General features: G+C 42.7%; 1 protein-coding gene across 1 annotated transcript in view; it reads left to right on the plus strand.

The window, feature by feature from the left end:
- Positions 1-10,771, plus strand: part of CDH18 (cadherin 18) — a 551,467-nt gene extending 540,696 nt beyond the window's left edge. Inside the window, exons 11-12 of the mRNA XM_075270978.1 lie at positions 4,577-4,828; positions 9,799-10,771. Of these exons, the coding sequence (XP_075127079.1) occupies positions 4,577-4,828; positions 9,799-10,289 (743 nt within the window). The 3' untranslated portion in view covers positions 10,290-10,771. The remainder of the gene's footprint in view (positions 1-4,576; positions 4,829-9,798) is intronic.
- Positions 10,772-26,637: the final 15,866 nt, after the last annotated feature.

The following is a 26,637-nucleotide window of genomic DNA, read 5'->3' on the forward strand; positions in this document are numbered from 1 at the left end:
GAAAAGTGACTAATGAACCAAAAATAATAATTAGAAGAGTATAAAATTAAAATTAACCTCAACCCGAGAGATGGTAGGGGCTGGATTATGGCAATGCTGAACTTTATCTAGTAACATCCTCCAGCATTTCATTTAACCCCTTAGGCACCAGGCAATCAAACTTATAAATCCAAAAGATTTCCCTCTTTTTAAGAACCCCAAATCTGTCATTAACATAAGTAGGAATAAAGTCTATAGGGGTAACTTTGAAGCCAATAAAGCTACTATTATGATGTCTGGCCGCATGTCTCGATACGCTGTGTTTCATATAGCCATTCGCCACATTTGAACGGTGTTTGTTCAACCTATTTCTTAGGGGCATAGTGGTGCGGCCAATATACTGGAGCCCACAAGGGCATTCTAAAAGATATACTATATAAGAGGATGCACAGTTCAGATGGTTAGGGATAGTAAAGGTTTCTTTTGTAACTTTACTTGTAACTTGTTTTACCCCATTAGAGATAGATAAACAGCATTTACACCGTCTCTTGTTACAACGGTAGCTGCCCGTCTGTGTGGGCGAATTGGCCAAGGTAGAGCGTGATTGTTTTCTAAAGGGCCTCAACCTACTTGGAGCTAATATACTTTTAAGCGTTCTGGCTCTCCTGAAGGTAAACTTCAGTGCTGGAGGTATAGAGCTTTGTAGGTGGGGATCATTCAAAAGGATCGGCCAATATTTCTTTATTATGGTTCTGATATTTGTATGAGCACCACTGTAGGTCGTTAGGAAGTTACATTTGAACTCTTCCTGGTGCCCCCCTAGCCGAGGGTTTAGACAATCACGTTGGGATAGACTAGCTGCTTTTTTCTGGGCTGCTGCGACAACTGCTTTAGGGTAGCCTTTTTCGTGGAATCTTTTGGACAATATAAGGCTTTGTTCTTGATAAGTAGATGTTTGTGTACAGTTCCGCCTTATGCGTTTGAATTGCCCGTAAGGCACATTCTGCTTCCATTTCCTCAGATGGCAGCTTTTGTAGTCCAAGACTCCGTTGCAGTCAACTTCTTCTACCACCCCACCAACAGGAATTTTATTAGAAGCAATCCGATTTATATTGGAACATAATACCTTCAAGTTTGGAGGAAAAACCTTTCTACAAAAACGCGGCACAGCCATGGGTGCGAAATTTGCACCCAGTTATGCTAACATATACATGGGCGAATTCGAGAAAGATTTTATATATGGATCCGATCACGGGGCCTTGAGAGTGGTTTATTATAAACGATATATTGATGACCTCCTCTTCATATGGAACGGTACGGCTGAGGAGTTCAATCTTTTTACGAATGAATTGAATAAGAACGATTGGGGCCTTAAATTTACGGGGAAGACCAGCCCATTTGAAATAGAATATCTGGATTTAGTCCTGATGAGCAACAACCGGAAAATCAGTACTAGAACTTTCTTTAAAGAAGTTGACTGCAACGGAGTCTTGGACTACAAAAGCTGCCATCTGAGGAAATGGAAGCAGAATGTGCCTTACGGGCAATTCAAACGCATAAGGCGGAACTGTACACAAACATCTACTTATCAAGAACAAAGCCTTATATTGTCCAAAAGATTCCACGAAAAAGGCTACCCTAAAGCGGTTGTCGCAGCAGCCCAGAAAAAAGCAGCTAGTCTATCCCAACGTGATTGTCTAAACCCTCGGCTAGGGGGGCACCAGGAAGAGTTCAAATGTAACTTCCTAACGACCTACAGTGGTGCTCATACAAATATCAGAACCATAATAAAGAAATATTGGCCGATCCTTTTGAATGATCCCCACCTACAAAGCTCTATACCTCCAGCACCGAAGTTTACCTTCAGGAGAGCCAGAACGCTTAAAAGTATATTAGCTCCAAGTAGGTTGAGGCCCTTTAGAAAACAATCACGCTCTACCTTGGCCAATTCGCCCACACAGACGGGCAGCTACCGTTGTAACAAGAGACGGTGTAAATGCTGTGCATATATCTCTAATGGGGTAAAACAAGTTACAAGTAGAGTTACAAAAGAAACCTTTACTATCCCTAACCATCTGAACTGTGCATCCTCTTATATAGTATATCTTTTAGAATGCCCTTGTGGGCTCCAGTATATTGGCCGCACCACTATGCCCCTAAGAAATAGGTTGAACAAACACCGTTCAAATGTGGCGAATGGCTATATGAAACATAGCGTATCGAGACATGCGGCCAGACATCATAATAGTAGCTTTATTGGCTTCAAAGTTACCCCTATAGACTTTATTCCTACTTATGTTAATGACAGATTTGGGGTTCTTAAAAAGAGGGAAATCTTTTGGATTTATAAGTTTGATTGCCTGGTGCCTAAGGGGTTAAATGAAATGCTGGAGGATGTTACTAGATAAAGTTCAGCATTGCCATAATCCAGCCCCTACCATCTCTCGGGTTGAGGTTAATTTTAATTTTATACTATTCTAATTATTATTTTTGGTTCATTAGTCACTTTTCAGCTAATTTTTAGCTTGGTTTATTTAATCTTATATAGTTTTATTATCATGTTAATAGCACCAATTAGATATGGGTCTCCTAGCTGCTCCCAACAGGTTCTGACTACTGCCATCATCTCTTATAGGATATTTCCTGTTGAGGCTTGCATAGGAGTGTTTTATGTATTATTGTTTTTGCTCAGTTTTTTTGCCTATGGGGAAATTTTTTTATGTTTTTAAGATGCAGGTTTTAAGTTGTTAAATATAGATGTCATCCGTCCTAGGGAGTATGATGGGAATTGAACTCGGGTCGCTGGTATTCTATGCGACCCGATAACTGTGTTCCTAACTGACCGCACTATGTATCGGACTCATAAGCCCGCGCATGCGCAGTTGCCCGATACCTGACGCCGGGATGTGTTACACTGGCAACGTGGTCACGGGCTTCCTGCCGTGTGATGTCACTTCCTGCCGCTTATTGTATAAATAATCAACCTACTGTTGCTTTCCTCAAGCACTAACCCTCAACTAGGGAAGGTAAGCACAGAGGCTGGTTTTCCCACTTACTTGTCATGTATTCTTGTTATGTGTTTATATCCTCCCATCAGAACCATTAGGATTTATGGTGAAGTAGGATTTGAGTGACTCCCCTGGCACTTTATTTAGTGCTTGAGGGATTTTTTACAACATGGCCTGATCTGTATGTTTTATCTATAGTGAGCTATTTATGTTCACCTACAAGTTGAATAATGTTTTAGATTGCAATGATTATCATCTCTCCTATTTGTGTTGTGTTAGTAAGGTTTATTTCATTTAGCAGTTCTATTCTATGTGATTATTCACACATCTAATGAGACTGTTAGAATTCTCTTAGCTTAGTCCATAAGTGTAGCAACTTACTGGACCTTATCATGATATCCTTAGCCTTTGTATAACTGGATATTTTAACTATTTGTCTAAATTTTGAAGTATTTATTGTTGTTCTGGATGTTGTTGTTAATTTTAAGGTTGATCATATGCACTTGAGAAAGAGCAGTATGCTCGAAACGGGTTGTGCAAAATAAAGTCTTTTCATTGTACCTGGGCGAGCGCGGTTTTCCTTTCATCTTCCACAAGGAGGACGGTCCCTCTTTCGCTTCATTGCCTTGACGTCTTGCAGGCGTTCTTTCCAGCGGCTGCCCGTGTCCCTATTGCTTCCAATATTATACGTCATAGAGTTGTTGTGTCACACACAACTCTTCCAGGTGAGCGGACAAATTTTTTGCTTACCTACTTTTTACCCATCATTTCTACACATTGGTCGGCTTGGTGCCCCCCTCTCTCTCTGTATTTTATACCTGGTAATAATCCCAGCGTCATTGCAAAACAAAGGCCTCTTGGAAGGTCGAGCATGATGTTAAAGGGAGCAGCCTTTATTGGGCTATATTCTCACTGAGATTCTGTCTTCCTAATTACATCAGGGAAGACAGGCTTGCACATTCCAATGAGCGCCCTCTATTGGTTTGCAACACTGAGGCACCTGACTTCCTAATGACATCATGGAAGACAGATTTGCATATTCTTCCCATATAACAGATAGTAACTGATAGCCATCAGTTACTGTCCTTTTTTTGTCCGTTGTGATAGGTGTCCATTTTTTCTTAAATGGACACCTTTTGAGCAGACACCAACGGTAGTGTGAACACTACTTGATAAAAAAGGAAAGGAAAGACACATCTGTATATAAAGAAATTTACTAATGTAATCCTATCTGCAATGAACTCAATAAGAAGTCTTTTCAAATAATATACAGTAGACACCAACACTGCATGGCCGCAACTTGGAGATGATGTGTTCTCCTTTCTAGGCTTCTGTGCTCACTGGAAATCTTTGTCTCTGAGAAACAATTAACAGCAGAGATCTGGATTTGGATGCCAAGGAGATACTCGCTCACTAAGTCTTACATTGTATTATTCAAAACACATGAAATAATATTTGTGATGGGTGATACAGTGCACTTCAAGATATTTTGAACAACGTCTTCCACAGATATTCTGTATCTTTCTGTACAATCATTAAAACCATGATCTTAACTCGAAAGTGAATAACATTTTTCTTTTTTTTAATAGATAACACAGCAAGTATAATAACAAAACGGAGAAGGTTTAGTAGAACATCTCAAGATTTGTACTACCTTCCCATCGTTGTTGCTGATGGTGGAAGTCCATCTTTAAGTAGCACCGGCACTCTCACTATTAGAGTATGTGCCTGTGAAAGAGATGGAAGAGTCCGGACCTGCCACGCTGAAGCATTCCTATCATCTGCTGGACTTAGTACTGGAGCCTTAATTGCCATTCTGCTTTGTGTTGTCATACTACTTGGTGAGCATTAATTCAATTAATGACATTGAATGTATTTAGTAAGGACTTTCCGTTGTATATTGGAAATACCATATGTTCAGAAATATATTAACGCAAATAAAATTTCGTCTGCACATTTGTTAATTAAGCTGGAGACATCTGGACTGTGGTGACAGTTATTATTCTGATCCAATCACTCATAATGTAATTATTAATCATATACTGAAGGTATTTTTCACTCTTTAAAATAGATTTCATGGAAAAGTTTTATTGCAATGTTAATTATCAGGAATAAGTAGTTTATTGTTTAGCAGATTTTCTTTAAAGAGCCTGTAGCATGTTTATGATGATTTTTTACAATTTGTTTGCATAATGGACATCTAAAATATAGCATTCAGTGAAAAGGATCCATTTTCCATAAACTCCAAGGAATAGCTGTGTAATTCTCATGTAATTCTCACACCACTGCTCAAACACTGTGAACTGTGATGTCACCACTATTTGTTAAAATAATAACTTGGACAGTGCAGTGATGCTTGAAACAGCAAGGTTCCAATAAAACTTTAATTTATATATTTCTATTCACAAACAAGTAGTCTGGAGACATATAGAGTCAAAATTGAAACCATATCACATTAAGAGTCTGCCCAACTTTAAGGGGTTGTCCGGGATAACTATGAATCCCTATACTAATCTAAACACCCTACCCCACTTACTTTCTAAATTACATAATTAATCAAAAATGCATATTTATCCATATCCCTGGGGCAGTCAAGGCACATTTTCTGATTATCCGGTGGTGATCCCATTCCCCATTTCTGGAATGGATCGTCACTACTAGTCCACACCCTATGCTTACCCATCTTCTTCATGTCTAGGCTTCCTTCTCCAGAGAACAGCTCCTCCTCCTTCCTTGACATAGGCAACAGAGACAAAAAATGGATAGGTTGCTATGGAAACCTGGAGTAAATCTCTGATGTGGGGTACTGTGTGCAGACGCACCTATCTAATCCTCCAGTGTATGGTCCTGTTTGCAGAGCCACGTATCTAATCCTCCAGTATGTGATACTGTGCGCAGATGCGCATATCTAATTCTACATCGTGTGGTACTGTGTGCAAACACGCATATCTAATCCTCCGGTGTGTCGTACTGTTTGCAGAGCCACATATCTAATCCTCCAGCATGTGGTACTGTGTGCTGATGTGCACATCTAATCCTCTGGTGTGTGGTACTAGTACAGATGCTCATATCTTGTTCTCCAGCATATGGAACTGTGTGAAGTGAAGTGCGTATCTAATCCTCCAGCGTGTGATCCTGTTTGCAGAGCCACATATGTAATCCTCCAGTATGTGGTACTGTGTGCAGACGCATGTATCTAATCCTGCGGCGTGTGGTCCTGTTTGCAGAGCCACATATCTAATCCTCCAGTATATGGTACTGTGTGCAGACTCGCGTATCTAATCTTGCAGCATGTGGTACTGTGTTCAGACGTGCATATCTAATCCTCCGGCATGTGGAACTGTGTTCAGATGCATGTATATAATCTTCTGGTGTGTGGTACTGTGTACAGACGTGCATATCTAATCCTCCAGTGTGTGGAACTGTGTGCAGACGCACATATCTAATCTTCCGGCGTGTGTAATTGTGTGCAGATGTGTGTATCTAATCCTCCGGTGTGTGAAACTGTGTGCAGACATGCGTATCTAATCCTCCGGTGTGCGCTATTGTGTGCAGTGGTGCGTAGCTAATCCTTCGGCATGTGGTATAGTATGAAGACGCGAACATCTAACCCTCTGGCATGTGGTATTGTGTGAAGGTGCATGTATCTAATCCCCCGGCGTTTTGTATTGTGTGAAGACGTACGTATCTAATCTTCTGGTGTGTGGTACTGTGTGAAGACGCATTTATCTAATCCTCTAACGTGTGGTACTGTGTGTAGACATCTGTATCTAAACCTCCGGCATGTGGAACTATGTGCAGACATGCATATCCAATCCTCCAGCATGCGGTATTGTGTGCAGTGGCCCATATCTATCTTCAGATACGTAGAATTTCCCATTCCCCCAAAGCTCCACTTGCTGGTTGTTTTGATATGTCACTCTTTTATGAAATGTCATAATTATTATTATTATTATTATTATTATTATTATTATTATTATCTGACCTGTGCGAGCAGAATTTACATCAATTTTCCCATATAATATATTTATAGCACATCCTTTCTGTGAGCCCTAAACAGAGGCAATTTTTTCAACTGTCTTTTATAATTCTTACTTGAATAAAGAGAGAAACATTCAGTTTCCACTCAGTTGAGTCTTCATAGACATGTCTGCTACTGGACCCCCATTTTCTCGATTTATATATTATAAACGTCTTAGAAGACAATAGCTCTATTCAGAGTAGTGCACCATTTCTACAGATGGCGTTTACTATATCTCTATATGTAAACTTAGAAGATTATGTAAGTCAAAACATTGTGTTTATCATTGTATCTGAAAGAAGATTGCCAGAGGAACTTCCGAATTCACTCACTAAAAATGTGAAATATGTGCTTTAGGTAATGAAGAAAACAGGTGAGACAGCTACGTACTGTGTGAATTCTGCCATTCAAATTGACAGAAACTGCTATCTCTTCACATCTCTCTCCACAATTTTAAAAGAGACAATGAAGTTTATGACAAAATTCTATGATTTCATTTCTTCTATTTGTCATGAAATGCTCAATTTATTTAAACTGCTTTAATAATACAAAAAAATCAAACAAATAAGATATGTAAACCTGCAATGTTTTCTATCATGGTCTCCTAAAATAGTCCAATCACATAAAATATTTATACAATATGCAAAACAATAATCAACACTAATTATAGTGATGAAGAATGTACAAGGTAATTAACACTGGATTAGATTTGCTGATTTAACCCATGATAATATTTTACAAGCAGTGAAGTCAACTTACTACAAATTCCAAAATTAGGCTGGTGGCCCACGTAGAATAAATACCGCGATTTAGCAGCAGCGTAAATGCCACAGCAAAAGCCACTGCATTTTATAGTCCTGCAAAGTAGTTTAAATTCTGGAGAATCCCATTCAAACATTTCAGAAAAGAAATCTGCAGCGGAAATGTTTCAATTTTAAAAAACGCTGTGTGTAAAACAAACAACAAAAGAAAAACTCCAAGCCCCTCTTTCTTGTTGTTCTGGGAGCTCATTGAGCTTGAAGCATGGAGTGTGTGTGGCTACTAAGACTGGAGTCAGTGAAACGGCACCTGTTAACAGATACTAAGAACTAGAATTGGTGGAGGTGGAGAAAGGTCCTCTTTAAAAGAAAAAGACAAATAAAAACATCAAAATTAGTTTGATTTTTTTATGCCATATTGGGGAATGTCTTTTGTAAATATTAGAAAGGGCAGCCTCTTATGCACTATGACTGAAAGTGTTGCATAGACGGGAAATTATTCTGCTTATATATTCCTATATACTTAATGCTTTTAATACCAGTGCAGAAGAGGATGCAGCTAGGAAGGCATTCACATGGCTAAATAATCTGATCTGCACCATCTTTGATATTAGTGGCTAACATGTCCAGTGTTTTTCCAGGGAATTATGTGCAGCATAGGATTTCAGTGAGCTGACAAGGATGAGGACTAAATTATTTTAGGCCGGGGTCCCACATGGTGCAAACGCTGAGATTTGCTTGCAGCATAAACGCCAAGGAAAAAAAAATTCCGGGATTTTACAGTCACTGTGTAGGGAATGGGATTCTAGTGAATCCCATCTCCACACTGGGGTAAAATACAGGCAGCGGACACAGTGCATTTTCCAAAACCATTGAAGTTTTGGAAATTGCAGCATGTCAATTATACCTAAAGAAACTCTGGTGGTTTCCCTACAGGTATAATTGAAGCAGAGAACTTCTCCAAATTTTCTGTGAAAAGTGCTGTTGGAAAAACTGCAATGTGTTGTCACTGCAGTTTTTCCCACAGCGTTTTTTTTTGCTGTGGGGCATTATGTAGGGCCTTATTCTTAGAGCTTCATACACATACACTGTCTACCAATAAGTATTTGGACACCTGTGGTAGAATAGAAAAACAACATTTATTCCTATTCAATAGTTCGTAGAACCCAGCAGATGCTTCCTTACAGATGGTATTGATCGACGCAAAACTCCCAGATGCCTGGTGAAACTCCTAGTGTATGTGAGCCATCGGTTGGGTGTGTTTTCTCTGGCCATCACTCGTCGGTCTCTATCTCTCAGTTTTGGGGGTCTGCTGACTCGGGGAACATTCCGATAATCACCATTCACTAGTCCACTTCGTAATACATAGGTCACTGTCTATTTTGGGTAATTCAGTTATCTTGCTATGTCGCTTAAGGATCGACCATTTCTGTGGTACCTGACAATTACCTCTTTCTTGAAATCGAACAACTCTGCACTTCGTGGCATCTTGCATGCGACTAATGCCAAAGTACTAATGCCAATGCTGTTTCCTATTTAACGGCGCAAGGCGTGACGTACATAATGATCGCAAATATCTTCACTTGCATGGGTGTCCAAATACTTATTGGTAATCTTTATTTTATGTATTTCATCACTTTTTGCTAGAATTTTATCCTTTGCTATTGTGTCATCATTCTATGTACCTACTATATATATATATGGTACTCGTCTACAAGATGTGGGTGGCCGGAAACCACTGATCTGTAGGAGCTTTTTACAAACCTGACATATTTGAAACATCCGTGTAGCATTGACAGAAAGTAGACTGTTTGTTAATAAAATCAGTTGAGTGTATTTTCAGATAATCTTCTTGTTTCATATACAGTATCCTTTTCTATAAGCTACAGTATATACAGTTATACATTAGAATGCATTGATTGATCCAACATTGCTATGTCTCTGGATATTATAAAATTAAAATGACAAATTTGCAGTTTCTTAATTGGAGTTACAAGTCATAAACATGTTTTTCCTTCTCTCTTTTTTCTAGCTATTGTTGTTCTTTTTATAACACTTAGGCGAGGAAAAAAAGAACCTCTTATAATTTCTGAAGAAGATGTACGAGAAAATGTAGTAACATATGATGATGAAGGTGGAGGGGAAGAAGACACTGAAGCTTTTGATATTTCGGCTCTTCGAAACCCATCAGCGGCAGAGGACTTAAAATACAGAAGGGACGTACGGCCAGAAGTATTGTGTACGCCAAGACTTCAAGATCAATCTTCTGCTGAATCAATCAATGTTCAAGAATTTCTCAATCAAAAATTGGCTGAGGCAGACCATGATCCAAGTGTTCCCCCATATGACTCTTTACAGACATATGCTTATGAGGGTCAAAGGTCTGAAGAAGGATCCATAAGTTCTCTAGATTCTTTAGGAACACCATCTGACCAGGACTATACATTTCTTGATGACTGGGGACCAGAGTTTAAAAAGCTAGCAGAACTGTATGGAGAAAAGGAATCGGAAAGAACAAATTAGCTTCCTAACTCAAAAACTGTTTGATTTACAAAACAGCTCAAAGCGTAACCACAAGAAAACAAAAAATAAATTGTTACTTGGATCTCAACAAGTTGTTCACTTTTACTGTAGAAACAAGTGCCATTTTCATATATACAACTGGGTTTCAAATTTTGAAAAATACAGAGAAAAAAAACTATTTTCCCTTGTGTATATTTTTTAATTGATCAATAAAGTTGGTGGTGCAACATCCATAAATAATATTCTAAATATTCAGATCATTCATATTTGAAAACATATTAAAGTATCGGTAAGCCAATAAAAATACACAGAAGTCTATGCTGCAGGTAGGGACTTGATATAGTTTAAAATTTTTCAAATACAAACTCCTTAAACATTTGCACTTTAACCAAGTGAGGCAGATATATGCAAAATAATAAGTGAACCATATCCTTATATTTTGGGAATTCATGTACTGTTTCAAATTGAAACTTAAATATATTGAACTATAATGAATCACTGTACTTTATATAGAAGTAACTAAATTCAGTGTACTTTTTTGTTTTTTATTTTTACAGTTTACAGCTTGTATATATACACACTATCATCTGCAGCAAATTATTGAATAATTAAGATGGAGCAGAACTGAATTTGTAATCTTCCATATGTGCAAATATCATGATGTTATCTCTAAGCTTATTGGCCTATATGTACACTTATGTTTATAGTTGACCTGATGTAAAATAAATAGTTAAAGTGATTTTCTGGGATTTTTTAAATTGATGGCCTATTTTACCATGTCCTCTTTACTACAGCACCTTTCCCAAGTCAACCACTGGCACCCTTGCAATACTTGGCACAGTACCATTTCTATAAGCAATGGCTGTACAAGGCGATGCAATGAAGAGTAGTAGAAATGAATTACAGAAAGGCCATTAGTTGAAAATCCTTGAAAACTAGTCGTTAAAGGGCAGATTCAGCTCTTCTACATGTGTTCCATAGGAAGATAGATAGCAAACATTAACTTGACACTTAATCCAAATGATGCAATATCTATAATGGGGCACCACTTTACCCTGTGCCATTTAGAATAGTGATATGTTTTTTTGTTATGGGCCCCCTCAGGGTCTGGGTCCCAGTAGAGATTGCTACAAGTACACCTTTTCTTCCACTGCTATTACTGCTCTATAACAGTAACAGTTCAGGGCCTTCAATGAATCTGAACTCTACACAGTTAACAAATCAGGGTGGATTCACACCTGCACCCGGTCTCCGCTTTGCGAGTTTTCATCTTTTGCCCAAGAAACTGGACAGGAGACAGAAACCCGACAGTCAGTTTTCAAACCCATTCACTTGAATGGGTTTGCAAAGTTTCCGCCCGTGAGTGTCTTGTGCCTCTCCATAGCGAATCCATTTTTTTTAACCGGACACAAAGTCAGACATGCAGGATTTTGTGTCTGGTTTAAAAAAAATGGTTTCGCCACGGAGAGGCACAAGATGCACAAACCCATTCAAGTGAATGTTTTTGAAAACAGACTGCCGTTTTCTGTCTCCTGTCCAGTTTCTCGGGCAGAAGACGGAAAACCACAAAGCGGAGACCAGGCGCAAAAGTGAACCCTCCCTCAGAAAACAATAGCATTAAATGCAAATCTTAACAAAACAAAATGGTTTGTTCATCTTTTTTCTGCAGCGTTCATCAATTCAGTATTCAATATACCTAAAAATGACAATAACACATCACACATCAAGACTAAGCTGTTTGCCTGAATGACAATATCCATGTTGTGCTATGTTACCAATTAGAGGTCCTTTTTGCAAAGTTCTCATGCTCGAAAATGTACATACAAAATTTAACAATCTTCATTGCACTCCATTAAGTCAATATTATGCAGAGTTAAATTGCTCAATCCTCAGAAATGACACATTCTGGAATTATCATAGATAATTCTTTTCATTCCATGTAAATTTATTACATTCATAGCACAAGAACAATATTCTCAATGCTTTTAGGATAAATGTGCAGCTATTTTTATTTGTCTGCACCAAAGGGATAAGGAATTTGGCACACAATGCAACATGTTAATGTATCACAATGGAAACCCAATTAATAGCTGCCTTTTTATTGTTAAACCTGTCACTACACATAATATAAAGCAATTTCTCATGGAAAGGGAATGTGACATTAACAAAGTATTGATTACAATAAGAAAATATGTAAATGTGAGAATATATAACATGAAAATAAAATAGAGAAAAAAAGAAGCACATGTGAACAGACAAAGATGTCTATCATTTTTGCTTAAAACTGATTTTTTGTGACTTACATATAGCCTTGAATGGCGGAAAATGGTACAATGATGCACCCAAGGGATGAGAACATAAGTCTTTAAGTATTCTGTACCTAAACTTTCAAACCTCTTTTAATTTTCTAGAATCAATTGTGACATTAATAAATGTTGTAATATACTTTATTGACAAATTTGACTCTTTTATGTGGAAATCCAAATTGAAACCCCCTTTGTGGCCCTTATTTATCCTTTCACATTTCTCTGTCTAGTAGAAATAACTACAGCTAAAACTATGATCGTGGAGGAATATGAAAGGTAAGAATCTGCTACACAAGTGTACAGCCGCTGCACTCCATCATTAGTATCCCTATACCGTGTATTACTGGCAACAGAGATAGAAGGGAGCATAAAAATGGGCCATAAAATTTGTTAATAAAGTATATCACAACTAATTAAATAAATTTTGCCATAAAATAAGATTTTATTCTAAAGTTTAGGGATGATTTAACCCCCTGACAGTTTGGAATGTCTCCTGCTTGGTGTATGAGCAAAGTACATAAGAATTTATCCCAAACAGGAAAAGTTTAGTGAGACTTCAGAGGGAGCAGTCATTTACAATAAGACCAGGATTATACCTATATTATATCTATATCTAGATTCAGAGTTATCACTGGTTGAAATGGAGCTGCGTATACTTACAGGTTCACTTCAGCCAGCATGCAGTGGAAAAGGAGTTGTTATTAGAGATGAGCGAGTAGTACTCGATCAAGTAGGTATTCGATCGAATACTACGGTATTCGAAATACTCGTACTCGATCGAGTACCACTCGCTGTTCGAATGTAAAAGTTCGATACAGAACCAGCATTGATTGGCCGAATGCTATACAGTCGGCCAATCAACGCTGGTTCTTCTCCTACCTTTAGAAGTCTTCTCCGTGCAGCTTCCCCACGGCGTCTTCCGGCTCTTCATTCACTCTGCTAGGCATCGGGCTTGGGCAGAGCCGACTGCGCATGTCCGCTTGTAGTGCGGGCATACGCAGTCAGCTCTGCCCAGGCCCGATGCCTGGCAGAGTGAATTCAGAGCCGGAAGACGCCGCGGGGACGCCGCACGGAGAAGACTTCTCGGAGGATCCAGCCCGACCCTCACTCGTGGACTTGGTAAGTATAATTTGATCGAACTTTGCCTACCCCTGAAATGAGCATTTTCCCCCATAGACTACAATAGGGTTTGATATTCGATTTGAGTAGTCGAATATTGAGGGGCTACTCAGAACGAATATCGAACCTCGAACATTTTACTGTTCGCTCATCTCTAGTTGTTATTCTCCTGTTGTTATCACTTCAGATGACCCTAGATGAGGGGGTGTCATGCACTTTTGTTCATGATATCGCCTCTACCAGTATAAATCGGAGAGCATACTTGCCATACTTGCCCTTTGCCACCAGACTGAAGCACGTACGTGGGTTTACAGAGTATATGTAAGTACAAATACAAATGAATAAAAATTACTACATGATTTATTCTACATGATATATATACTTATCAAAAGGTCATATGTTCCCACAAATACACGATCTTGAAAAGATACTGTTAGGGAATAGCAGATGATAATTCCCCAGAAGCTGCTGGTGAACCCTGGAGGGAGGGGCATAAGGGACAGTGAGCCCTAAACTGAAGCCCCCCACTTTCCCTTCCTATTGTCAGACCCTATCCTAGGTAATAGGCGACAACCACGAGGACAAACCCTCCCTGAATACGTGAAACACAAAACGCAGACAAGACGCACAACAACAAAGGGAGGTCAGCTAGCCAGGGTTCGGTAACAAGAGAGCGATGCAGTGCCAAATCGGAGTCAAGAGAATAGTCAGTAGGAAGCCAGAGGTCAAGGATAAGAATACAAGTAAATAACAGCAAGAGATACCAGAAAGCAAGGGCAATAACCGGCACCAGTGTGACTGTGAGCCAAGACTAAATAGGGAAGGAAGAACCCGCACAGAACCTGACAGGAAGAAAAGCTGTCAATCACAGGCAAGACAGATTAACCACTTAATGAACAGAGGTAACCTTGGCAGAAGACGGGTGTGGTGCAAATCCAATTAAGGACAGAGCCGTGTTCACACAGTGCAACTAAAAACCTTAAGCAAATTGTCAAACTGCACACGCCTCTGGCGCCGCAGCATGCGAGCAGAGGGTGGCTCAGAGGCCCGAACAGGCAGAGATGTTACAGTACCCCCCCTTTTATGAGGGGCCACCGGACCCTCACCAGACAAACCAGTTCTAGAGGGATTCTGAGTTTTCCCTGCCTTGTATTTTGGTTCTGCTTGAACCACAGATGCTTGAGAACCAGGCAAACATTTTTTATTCACCTGGCGCTTCTGATACCACCAGGTTTTAATACCAGAGGGGCATTCCCAACTTTTAGTAGCTGAGACCTTCTCCTCACTGACACAATCAACAGAATGTAAAGCAATACAGTGGGATGAGCACTGATCTCCCCACTTTACCAACTCCTTTTTACCCCAATCCAAAATAGGGTTATGGAGCTTCAGCCAGGGGAACCCCAAAATAACATCAGCAGAGAGATTCTCCATAACAAAAAGGCTTATGACCTCTGAATGTGAAGAACCCACTTGCAAAGAGATCAAGGGGGTTTTAAAACTGACTTTACCCCTGGCCAGTGGAGTAGAATCCGCTCCAGCAACAGACATAGGTATGTCAAGTGGCAAAAGCTCAATGCCCAAAGATTCCACAACTGAATACTTAATAAAATTTGCTGCAGACCCAGAGTCAACTAGGGCCTTGCCAGAAACAGATCTGTCCCCAGAGGACAGAGACACAGATAACATCATCTTATTGTTATTTCCACCAAATACCTGGTTGCCTGAGTGGTTCTTCCGATTACCACTCAGGCACTGAAGTCTTTACGCAGGTGTCAGGGGTCTGATAGTGCAGTCTCGGATGGCATGACCAGAGGAACCACAGTACAGGCACAGGTTATTCCTGAGACGATGTTCTCGTCGGGTTCTGGCGTCCACAGCTCCCAGTTGCATGGGTTCCTCACCAGAAGTGACGGGAGGAAAGGTAGGTTTATCAGAGGAGAGAGAGGAAGAGACAGAAAACTTGGAGGCAACAGACCCTACTCTCTCTTTTAAATTTTCTCGGATCTTGCGGTCAATACGGACCGCCAAAGTCATGGCCTTCTCAAGAGTCGGGGGATCTGGGTGACCAACCCAGAGCTCCTTAACACGATCACACAAGCCTTGCTTAAAGTGAGCCTTTAGCGCGGACTCACACCAACCTGCGGTTACACTGTACTTACGGAACTCAGAGCAATACTCCTCTGCAGAGCGTTTGCCCTGCCGCATGGTGAGGAGTTGAGTTTCCGCAAGCGCAATGTGGTCTGGTTCAGCATAAATAGAGCCCAGGGACTTAAAATTTTTTTCCAGATCAACCCACTCCTCAGCCTCAGCAGGGAGTTTAAGGGCCCAAGCTTGTGGGTCCCCCTGTAAAAGAGATATAACCACTCCCACCATTTGGGCCTGAGTAGCATGTGGATTAACACGGAAGTACAGGCGACAAGACTCCCTGAAAGTTTCAAATTTTGCACGGTCCCCTGAAAAACGGTCTGGGAGTAGCATCTTGACCTTATAAGGTGCCAAAACAGCTGGGGATGGTGCAGCAGCCTCAGTTAGGGTCTGAACCTGTTTAGCAAGTTCAGCTACCAGGCCTGTCAATCCCTCCAACTTGGCTGCAAAGCACTGGATAGGATCCATGCTTATCTGTAGGGAAGCAATGGATGTAGGTTGCAGGCTGGTTATTCTGTTAGGGAATAGCAGATGATAATTCCCCAGAAGCTGCTGGTGAACCCTGGAGGGAGGGGCACAAGGGACAGTGAGCCCTAAACTGAAGCCCCCCACTTTCTCTTCCTATTGCCAGACCCTATCCTAGGTGATAGGCGACAACCACGAGGACAAACCCTCCCTGAATACGTGAAACACAAAACGCAGACAAGACGCACAACAACAAAGGGAGGTCAGCTAGCCAGGGTTCGGTAACAAGAGAGCGATGCAGTGCCAAATCGGAGTCAAGAGAATAGTCAGTAGGAAGCCAAAGGTCAAGGATAAGAATACAAGTAAATAACAGCAAGAGGTACCAGAAAGCAAGGGCAATAACCGGCACCAGTGTGACTGTGAGCCAAGACTAAATAGGGAAGGAAGAACCCACCCAGAACCTGACAGGAAGAAAAGCTGTCAATCACAGGCAAGACAGATTAACCACTTAATGAACAGAGGTAACCTTGGCAGAAGACAGGTGTGGTGCAAATCCAATTAAGGACAGAGCCGTGTTCACACAGTGCAACTAAAAACCTTAAGCAAATTGTCAAACTGCACACGCCTCCGGTGCCGCAGCATGCGAGCAGAGTGTGGCGCAGAGGCCCGAACAGGCAGAGATGTTACAGATACATAGAAATACAAATTTAAACAGTTATGAAAGCTGTAATTTGGGGTTGTCCAGGATAACTATAAATCCCTACACCAATCTAAACACCTTCCCCCTGCCTACTTTCTAAGTTACATAATTAATAAAAAAATTCCTATTTACCCCTATCCCTGGGGTGGTGATGTGACTTCCCCAGGGACATTTTCTGATTATCTGGTGACGATCCGGATCATCACTATTACTCTTTCCCATCCACTCCATCATTCGTACCCATCTTCTTCCTGTTTAGGCTTCCTTCTCCAGAGAATGGCTCCTCCTCCTTCATTGACGTCAGCACGTGCATGCACAACTGAGCCAGAGTCCTGGCTTAGCACTGAAGCCAACACTACATCTGCAAGGAAGGCTACTGCACAGTGCTGTGCAAAGAGGAGGAGCCATTTCCCATAGAAAGAAGAAAGAAGAAGTACAGGGTGTCCGGAAAGTAAGTACACAAAATTAAAGGGTGGACTTTAGCCGGTATATAAAGTATTTTTTATTAATGAACACATGACAAGGAAATGCACCATTGTGGTGCTGCAGGTAGACAGAGATGGCAGTTTCCTATCCCTCGCTGCACCACGTGAAAGGAGAAATGAAGAAGAGAAAGCGCTAACCAACAAATAACAAATGTCCCTGGAGTGCTCACATATGGGTAAATATACATTTTTGATAAATAATGTTATTTAGAAAGTAGGTGGGGAGGGTATTTAGATTAGTGTAGGGATTAGTTTTTATCCCGGACAAGCCCTTTAAGACTGAGGTTATGAAAGGGTTAAAATGCACTTAAGCCACTGTAATTATGTATATACTATTTTAGATATAAATTCAAAATCTGCACAAAAAATTAATGTAACTGACATTTAAATTGATTGTACAGAAGACTATCAGTAGCTTGTTTTACATCTTTACGCATGACCGCCTTTATCTTATCTCAAATTCAAACACCAGTTTCTAATGAAAATAAATAAATAAATACAATTGGTACATGCTAGTAAAAAATTATAAGCATACCTCCAGTTATGGAACAATTTCTCAATAATGATTAGTTCAAGTGAATATAAAAAACTTTTTAATATACCTTATTTAAGAAATATGATGTCTTCTCCATTTATCAAGCTGACTTAGTTTTTACATATTAGTCTATGGAGAAAGAAGGATGAGGGGGATATTGGAGGGAAAAGGAAAACAAAAAGGCAACTGCCAATTCTGTGAATGAAAGAACCCTTCTGACACTGTATCATCAAAATTAGGCTTTATTGCTGCTGAAAATGAGACAATAAATCAGTCAACAGCTTCCATCGCACCCTGTCTTCTCCATAGAGTATTAAACAGTCATCGCTGTAAGTGTTGGCACCCCTAAAATTTTTCCGGAAAATGAATGCAATTACACATGTTTTGTTACATACATGAGAATATGTCAAATGGGACATAATTTCACACAGAACTCCAACTCTCTGATCTTTTCAAAATTGGAGGTAAATAACTTTATTTCAAGCATATGATGCTCAGTCAAACTCACCTGTGGCAAGTAGCAGGTGTGGGCAATATAAAACTCACACCTGTAGCCAGAGGAGAGAAGCTTACTCAGTCTTTGCTTTGTGTGTCTGTGGAGAACAGAAAGAGGAGAAGAGAATTGTCTGAGGACTTGAGAACCAAAATTGAGGAAAAGTATCAACAATCTCAAGGCTACAAGTCCATCTCCAGAGATTTTGATGTTCCCTTGTTGACAGTGCACAACATAATCAAGAAGTTTAGAACCCATGACACGGTAGGTAATCTCCTTGGATGTGGACAGAAAAGTTTATGAAAGTTTTCAAATCAGGATAGTATGGCTGGTAGATAAGCAGCCACAGTCGAGTTCCAAAGAAATTCAAGCTGTCCTGCAGGCTCAGGGTGCTTCAGTGTTAGTGTGAACTATCCATCGACATTTGAATGAAACACTATGACAAAAGACCCAAGAGAACCCCACCACTGACACATAGACATAAAAAAAGGTACACTGCAGTAGGCCAAAATGTACGTGTAAACCAAAATCCTTCTGGAAAAATGTCTTGTAGACAGATGAGACCAAGATAGAGCTTTTCATTCTACTGTTCACCAAAAAACAGAAGGAGGCCTACAAAAAAAAAGAACATAGTACCAACAGTCAAACAGAGTGGAGATTCCAAGATGTTTTGCCTCTGGCCCTGGGTGCCTTGACTGTGTGCAATGCATCATGAAATCTTAAAATTGCCAAAGGATTTTAGGGCCCAGTGTGAGAAATCTGGTTTTCCATCCTAGGTAGAGGTTACCAGTAAATTTTTCTGGTCCATTTTTGGAGTGTTGTGTGCAATTAGAATTTTTGTGTATAACATTATATGTGTAATTCTGGGTGTAATGCTTCATTTTCTGAAAAATTTCAGGGGTGTTAACACTTATGGCAATGACTGTATTGGGAGTAGGATACATATATACGGACTCCATGTAAACATACAGACTATGTGAAGGAGGAGGAGAGAAGCTTCATAATTTGAGACGGAAATAGATTTCTTTAGTAAGATATATTGCAGATTTTTTTTTATATTTGCCTGTACTATGCATTTATAAAATTTGGTTTTGTAAATAGAGGTGCACTATAACAGACTGCAATTCAGAACTATATCACTGGGTAGCCACAAAAAAATACATTTAGGATCAACATATTGTTTTTAGAAAGCAGGTCATTTCACAGCCCCATTTCTGTATATTTTGAGTCAAAAAGACAAACCTGTATGTTACAAAAACTAATTTTATGAAGATCACTACCCCAATGCTTATATTCATAGTTATCACTAGAGATGAGCGAACACTAAAATGTTCGAGGTTCGAAATTCGATTCGAACAGCCACTCAATGTTCGTGTGTTCGAACGGGTTTCGAACCCCATTATAGTCTATGGGGAACAGATACAAATGATGCCAACACCTCTGGAATGACACTGGGACAGCAGGGGAAGCATGTCTGGGGGCATCTAACACACCAAAGACCCTCTATTACCCCAACATCACAGCCTAACAACTACACACTTTACACACTCAATACCACCTCTCTGACAGTAGGAAAACACCTTGAAACATGTGTATTTGGCACTTGGAGTGAGGAGAGCTTGTCACCAGCAGTGAATTTGGCCCTTGTAGTAAGTTGAGGTTGGCACCAACATTTGTTTTGAAAATCAGGGTGGATTGAGCCTCTAACCAGCAGAGTTTGGGCATATTCATGGTGGAGGGAGCCTCTAAAAACCCCAGTTTGGACCAATTCATGGTGGAGGGAGCCTCTAAAAACCCTAGTTTGGACCAATTCATGGTGGAGGGAGCCTCTAAACACCCCAGTTTGGGCAAATTCATGGTGGAGGGAGCCTCTAACCAGCCCAGTTTGGACCAATTCATGGTGGAGGGAGCCTCTAACCAGCCCAGTTTGGACCAATTCATGGTGGAGGGAGCCTCTAAACAGCCAAGTTTTGGGAAATTCATGGTGGAGGGAGCCTCTAAAAAACCCAGTTTGGACCAATTCATGGTGGAGGGAGCCTCTAAACAGCAGAGTTGTGGGAAATCAGGGTGGAGGGAGCCTCTAACCAGCAGAGTTGTGGGAAATCAGGGTGGAGGGAGCCTCTAACCAGCAGAGTTGTGGGAAATAAGGGTGGAGGGAGCCTCTAACCAGCAGAGTTGGGGGAAATCAGGGTGGAGGGAGACTCTAACCAGCAGAGTTTGGACCAATTCATGGTGGAGGGAGCCTCTAAAAAACCCAGTTTGGACCAATTCATGGTGGAGGGAGCCTCTAAACAGCCCAGTTTGGGCAAATTCATGGTGGAGGGAGCCTCTAACCAGCCCAGTTTGGATCAATTCATGGTGGAGGGAGCCTCTAAACAGCCAAGTTTTGGGAAATTCATGGTGGAGGGAGCCTCTAAAAAACCCAGTTTGGACCAATTCATGGTGGAGGGAGCCTCTAAACAGCCCAGTTTGGACCAATTCATGGTGGAGGGAGCCTCTAACCAGCAGAGTTGTGGGAAAGCAGGGTGGAGGGAGCCTCTAACCAGCAGAGTTGGTGGAAATCAGGGTGGAGGGAGCCTCTAACCAGCAGAGTTGTGGGAAAGCAGGGTGGAGGGAGCCTCTAACCAGCAGAGTTGGGGGAAATCAGGGTGGAGGGAGCCTCTAACCAGCAGAGTTGTGGGAAAGCAGGGTGGAGGGAGCCTCTAACCAGCAGAGTTGTGGGAAAGCAGGGTGGAGGGAGCCTCTAACCAGCAGAGTTGTGGGAAAGCAGGGTGGAGGGAGCCTCTAACCAGCAGAGTTGGTGGAAATCAGGGTGGAGGGAGCCTCTAACCAGCAGAGTTGGGGGAAATCAGGGTGGAGGGAGCCTAGTATTAGCAGAATTGTGCAACGCTTATGGTGGATGAGTATGAGGATGCGGAGGAATTGGAGAGGTTGAGTACAGACATGGAGTTTCATGTTGGGGTGCTTTACACAGGTGGGCACAAAAATGAAGGCTCTATCCAGTGGTGGTTCATTTTTATCAAAGTGAGCCGGTCGGCACTCTCAGCTGACAGACGGGTGCGCTTGTCAGTGATGATGCCACCGGCTGCACTGAACACCCTCTCAGATAGGACGCTGGCGGCAGGACAGGACAGCACCTCCAAGGCATATAGGGCAAGTTCAAGCCACAGGTCCAACTTCGACACCCAATACGTGTAGGGCGCAGAGGGGTCGGAGAGGACAGGGCTGTGGTCGGAAAGGTATTCCTGCAACATGCGCCTATACTTCTCACGCCTGGTGACACTAGGACCCTCCGTGGCGGCACTTTGGCGAGGGGGTGCCATCAAGGTGTCCCAGACCTTAGACAGTGTGCCCCTCGTTTGTGTGGACCGGTGAGAACTTGGTTGCCTACTGGAGGAACTGCCCTCCCTGCCGCCAACGTCACATGCTGGAAACATCTCCATCATATTCTGCACCAATTGCCTGTGGCAAGCATTGATGCGATTGGCCCTCCCCTCTACCGGAATAAAAGACGAGATGTTGTTTTTATACCGGGGGTCAAGGATAGCAAAGATCCAGTACTGGTTGTCCTCCATGATTTTGACAATACGCTTGTCGGTTGTAAAGCACCCCAACATGAACTCAGCCATGTCTGCCACAGTGTTAGTTGGCATGACTCCTCTGGCCCCACCGGAAAGTTCAATCTCCATTTCCTCCTCATCCTCCATGTCTACCCATCCGCGCTGCAACAATGGGACGATTCGAAGCTGCCCGGAAGCCTCCTGTATCACCATCACATCATCGGACAACTCTTCTTCCTCCTCCCCCTCCTCCTCCTCCATTAAACGCGATGAAGCGGACAGATGAGTGGACCTACTCTCCAGCTGTGACGGATCGGATGCTATCCCTGACTCCTCTGTGTGATCTGAGTTATCCCTGATGTCAATCAGGGATTCTCTCAGAACACACAAGAGCGGGATTGTAAGGCTCACCATCGCATCCTCAGAGCTCACCCTCCTTGTGGACTCCTCAAAGACCCGTAGGATGTCACAAAGGTCTCTCATCCATGGCCACTCATGGATGTGAAACTGAGGCAGCTGACTTTGTGGCACCCTAGGGTTTTGTAGCTGGTATTCCATCAAAGGTCTCTGCTGCTCAACCACTCTATTCAACATCTGAAACGTTGAGTTCCAGCGTGTGGGGACGTCGCACAAAAGCCGGTGTTGTGGCACATGCAGGCGTTGCTGGAGAGATTTTAAGCTAGCAGCGGCTACTGTCGACTTGCGAAAGTGGGCGCACATGCGCCGCACTTTCACCAGTAGCTCTGGAACATTGGGGTAGCTCTTTAGGAAACGTTGCACCACTAGGTTGAAGACGTGGGCCAGGCATGGAACATGTTGGAGTCCGGCAAGCTCCAGAGCTGCTACCAGGTTCCGGCCGTTATCACAAACGACCATGCCTGGGCCCAGGTGCAGCGGCTCAAACCATATTGCCGTCTCATCGAGGAGGGCATCCCTCACCTCGGAGGCAGTGTGCTGTCTGTCCCCCAAGCTGATCAGCTTCAGCACGGCCTGCTGACGTCTACCAACGCCAGTGCTGCAACGTTTCCAACTCGTAGCTGGGGTCAATCTAACAGCGGAGGAGGAGGCGGTGGCGGAGGAGGAGGCGGTGGCGGAGGAGGAGGCGGTGGAGGAGGAGGAGGAGGGGGTGTTCTTCTCGTGTCCCTGCCAGGAATGTTAGGCGGGGAGACGAGGTACACCGGGCCAGTTTGGGAAGCAGTCCCAGCCTCAACTACATTCACCCAGTGTGCCGTCAGTGAAATGTAGCGTCCCTGTCCGTATGCACTTGTCCACGCGTCGGTGGTCAAGTGGACCTTTGTGCAAAGCACGGAACTAAGGGCCCGCCTGATGTTGAGTGACACGTGCTGGTGCAAGGCGGGGACGGCACACCAGGAGAAGTAGTGACGGCTAGGGATGGCATAGCGAGGTGCCGCAGTTGCCATCAGGTCCAGGAAGGCGGGAGTTTCAACAAGCCGGAACGCCAACATCTCCTGGGCCAGCAGTTTAGCGATGTTGGCGTTCAAGGCTTGCGCGTGTGGGTGGTTAGCTGTGTATTTCTGCCGCCGCTCCAATGTCTGAGAGATGGTGGGTTGTTGTAAAGAAGCGCCTGATGGTGCCTTTGATGGTGCAGGAGAAGGAGATAAGACAGGAACAGGGGAGGATGAGGAAGAAGTCAACAAAGTGGCGGAGGCAGATGAAGTGGTGTCCTGGCTCGTCCTCTGGAGTGCATCGCCAGCACAGTCAGCAGTGGCAGTGGCAGAGGCAGAGGCAGTGGCAGGGGCATGAACGGCAGGCGGCCTTTGTCCTGCCGTTGCTGCCTGCCACTGATTCCAGTGCTTGGATTCCAAATGACGGCGCATTGAAGTGGTGGACAGGTTGCTCTTCTCAGAGCCCCTAATCAATTTCGAGAGGCAAATTGTGCAGACAACACTATATCTGTCCTCGGCGCATTCCTTGAAAAAACTCCACACCTTCGAGAAACGTGCCCTCGAGGTGGGAGTTTTTCGGGGCTGGGTACGAACTGGAACATCTTGGGAGATTCCGGGTGTGGCCTGGCTTCGCCTAAGCTGCTGACCTCTGCCTCTGCCTCTAGCTACCCTTTTTGGTGCTGCACTTGCCTCAACATCCACACTACTTTCCCCGCTTGACATCCCCCCTGTCCAGGTCGGGTCAGTGTCCTCATCATCCACCACTTCCTCTTCCAACTCCTGTCTCATCTCCTCCTCCCGCACAATGCGCCGGTCAACTGGATGCCCTGACGGCAACTGCGTCACATCATCGTCGATGAGGGTGGGTTGCTGGTCATCCACCACCAAATCGAATGGAGATGGAGGAGACTCTAGTGTTTGAGCATCTGGACACAGATGCTCCTCTGTTAGGTTCGTGGAATCGTGACGTGGAGGGGCAGGTTGAGGGACAATGAAAGGAGCGGAGAACAGCTCTGGGGAGCAGGGACAGTTGGGGTTATTGTTCTGTGAAGCTTGGGAATTTTGGGAGGAAGGAGGACAAGACTGTTGGGTAATAGGAGGAGAGGAGGCAGAGTCTGACTGGCTGCTGGACAATGTGCTGTAAGCGTTCTCTGACAGCCATTGCAAGACCTGTTCCTGGTTCTCGGGCCTACTAAGGTTTGTACCCTGCAGTTTAGTTAATGTGGCAAGCAACCCTGGCACTGTGGAGTGGCGCAATGCTTGCTGCCCCACAGGAGTAGGCATGGGACGCCCTGTGGCTTCACTGCTACCTTGCTCCCCAGAACCATTCCCCCGACCTCGCCCACGGCCTCGTCCACGTCCCTTTCCGGGAGCCTTGCGCATTTTGAATTCCCAGTTAGAAATTGGCACTATATAAGTGTAGCAAAAATTGTGGGTGCACGTAACCCCAATATATTCTTTGAATTCCCAGTCAGACAATGGCACTATATACCAGTAGCAAGAAATGAGGGTATTTATAACCCCAATATATTCTTTGAATTCCCAGTCAGACAATGGCACTATATACCAGTAGCAAGAAATGAGGGTATTTATAACCCCAATATATTCTTTGAATTCCCAGTCAGACAATGGCACTATATACCAGTAGCAAGAAATGAGGGTATTTATAACCCCAATATATTCTTTGAATTACCAGTCAGAAACTGGCACTATATACCAGTAGCAAGAAATGAGGGTATTTGTAACCCCAATATATTCTTTGAATTCCCAGTCAGACAATGGCACTATATACCAGTAGCAAGAAATGAGGGTATTTGTAACCCCAATATATTCTTTGAATTCCCAGTCAGACAATGGCACTATATACCAGTAGCAAAAATTGTGGGTGCACGTAACCCCAATATATTCTTTGAATTCCCAGTCAGACAATGGCACTATATACCAGTAGCAAGAAATGAGGGTATTTACAGTCCTATGAAAAAGTTTGGGCCCCCTTATTAATCTTAATCATTTTTAGTTCTAAATATTTTGGTGTTTGCAGCAGCCATTTCAGTTTGATATATCTAATAACTGATGGACACAGTAATATTTCAGGATTGAAATGAGGTTTATTGTACTAACAGAAAATGCGCAATATGCATTAAACCAAAATTTGACCGGTGCAAAAGTATGGGCACCTCAACAGAAAAGTGACATTAATATTTAGTAGATCCTCCTTTTGCAGAGATAACAGCCTCTAGTCGCTTCCTGTAGCTTTTAATCAGTTCCTGGATCCTGGATGAAGGTATTTTGGACCATTTCTTTCTACAAAACAATTCAAGTTCAGGTAAGTTTGATGGTCGCCGAACATGGACAGCCCGCTCTCAAATGATCTGAAAACAAAGATTGTTCAACATAGTTGTTCAGGGGAAGGATACAAAAAGTTGTCTCAGAGATTTAACCTGTCAGTTTCCACTGTGAGGAACATAGTAAGGAAATGGAAGACCACAGGGACAGTTCTTGTTAAGCCCAGAAGTGGCAGGCCAAGAAAAATATCATAAAGGCAGAGAAGAAGAATGGTGAGAACAGTCAAGGACAATCCACAGACCACCTCCAAAGAGCTGCAGCATCATCTTGCTGCAGATGGTATCACTGTGCATCGGTAACAATACAGCGCACTTTGCACAAGGAGAAGCTGTCAGGGAGAGTGATGAGAAAGAAGCTGTTTCTGCACGTACGCCACAAATAGAGTTGCCTGAGGTATGCAAAAGCACATTTGGAGAAGCCAACTTCATTTTGGAAACAAAGATTGAGTTGTTTGGTTGTAAAAAAAGGCGTTATGCATGGCGTCCAAAAAGAAACAGCATTCCAAGAAAAACACTTGCTACCCACTGTAAAATTTGGTGGAGGTTCCTTCATGCTTTGGAGCTGTGTGGCCAATGCCGGCACCGGGAATCTTGTTAAAGTTGAGGGTCGCATGGATTCCACTCAGTATCAGCAGATTCTTGAGAATAATGTTCAAGAATCAGTGACGAAGTTGAAGTTACGCCGCGGATGGATATATCTGCAAGACAATGATCCAAAACACCGCTCCAAATCCTCAGGCATTCATGCAGAGGAACAATTACAATGTTCTGGAATGGCCATCCCAG

This window comes from Leptodactylus fuscus, chromosome 4 (genome assembly GCF_031893055.1).
Source record: "Leptodactylus fuscus isolate aLepFus1 chromosome 4, aLepFus1.hap2, whole genome shotgun sequence".
Lineage (NCBI taxonomy): Eukaryota > Metazoa > Chordata > Amphibia > Anura > Leptodactylidae > Leptodactylus > Leptodactylus fuscus.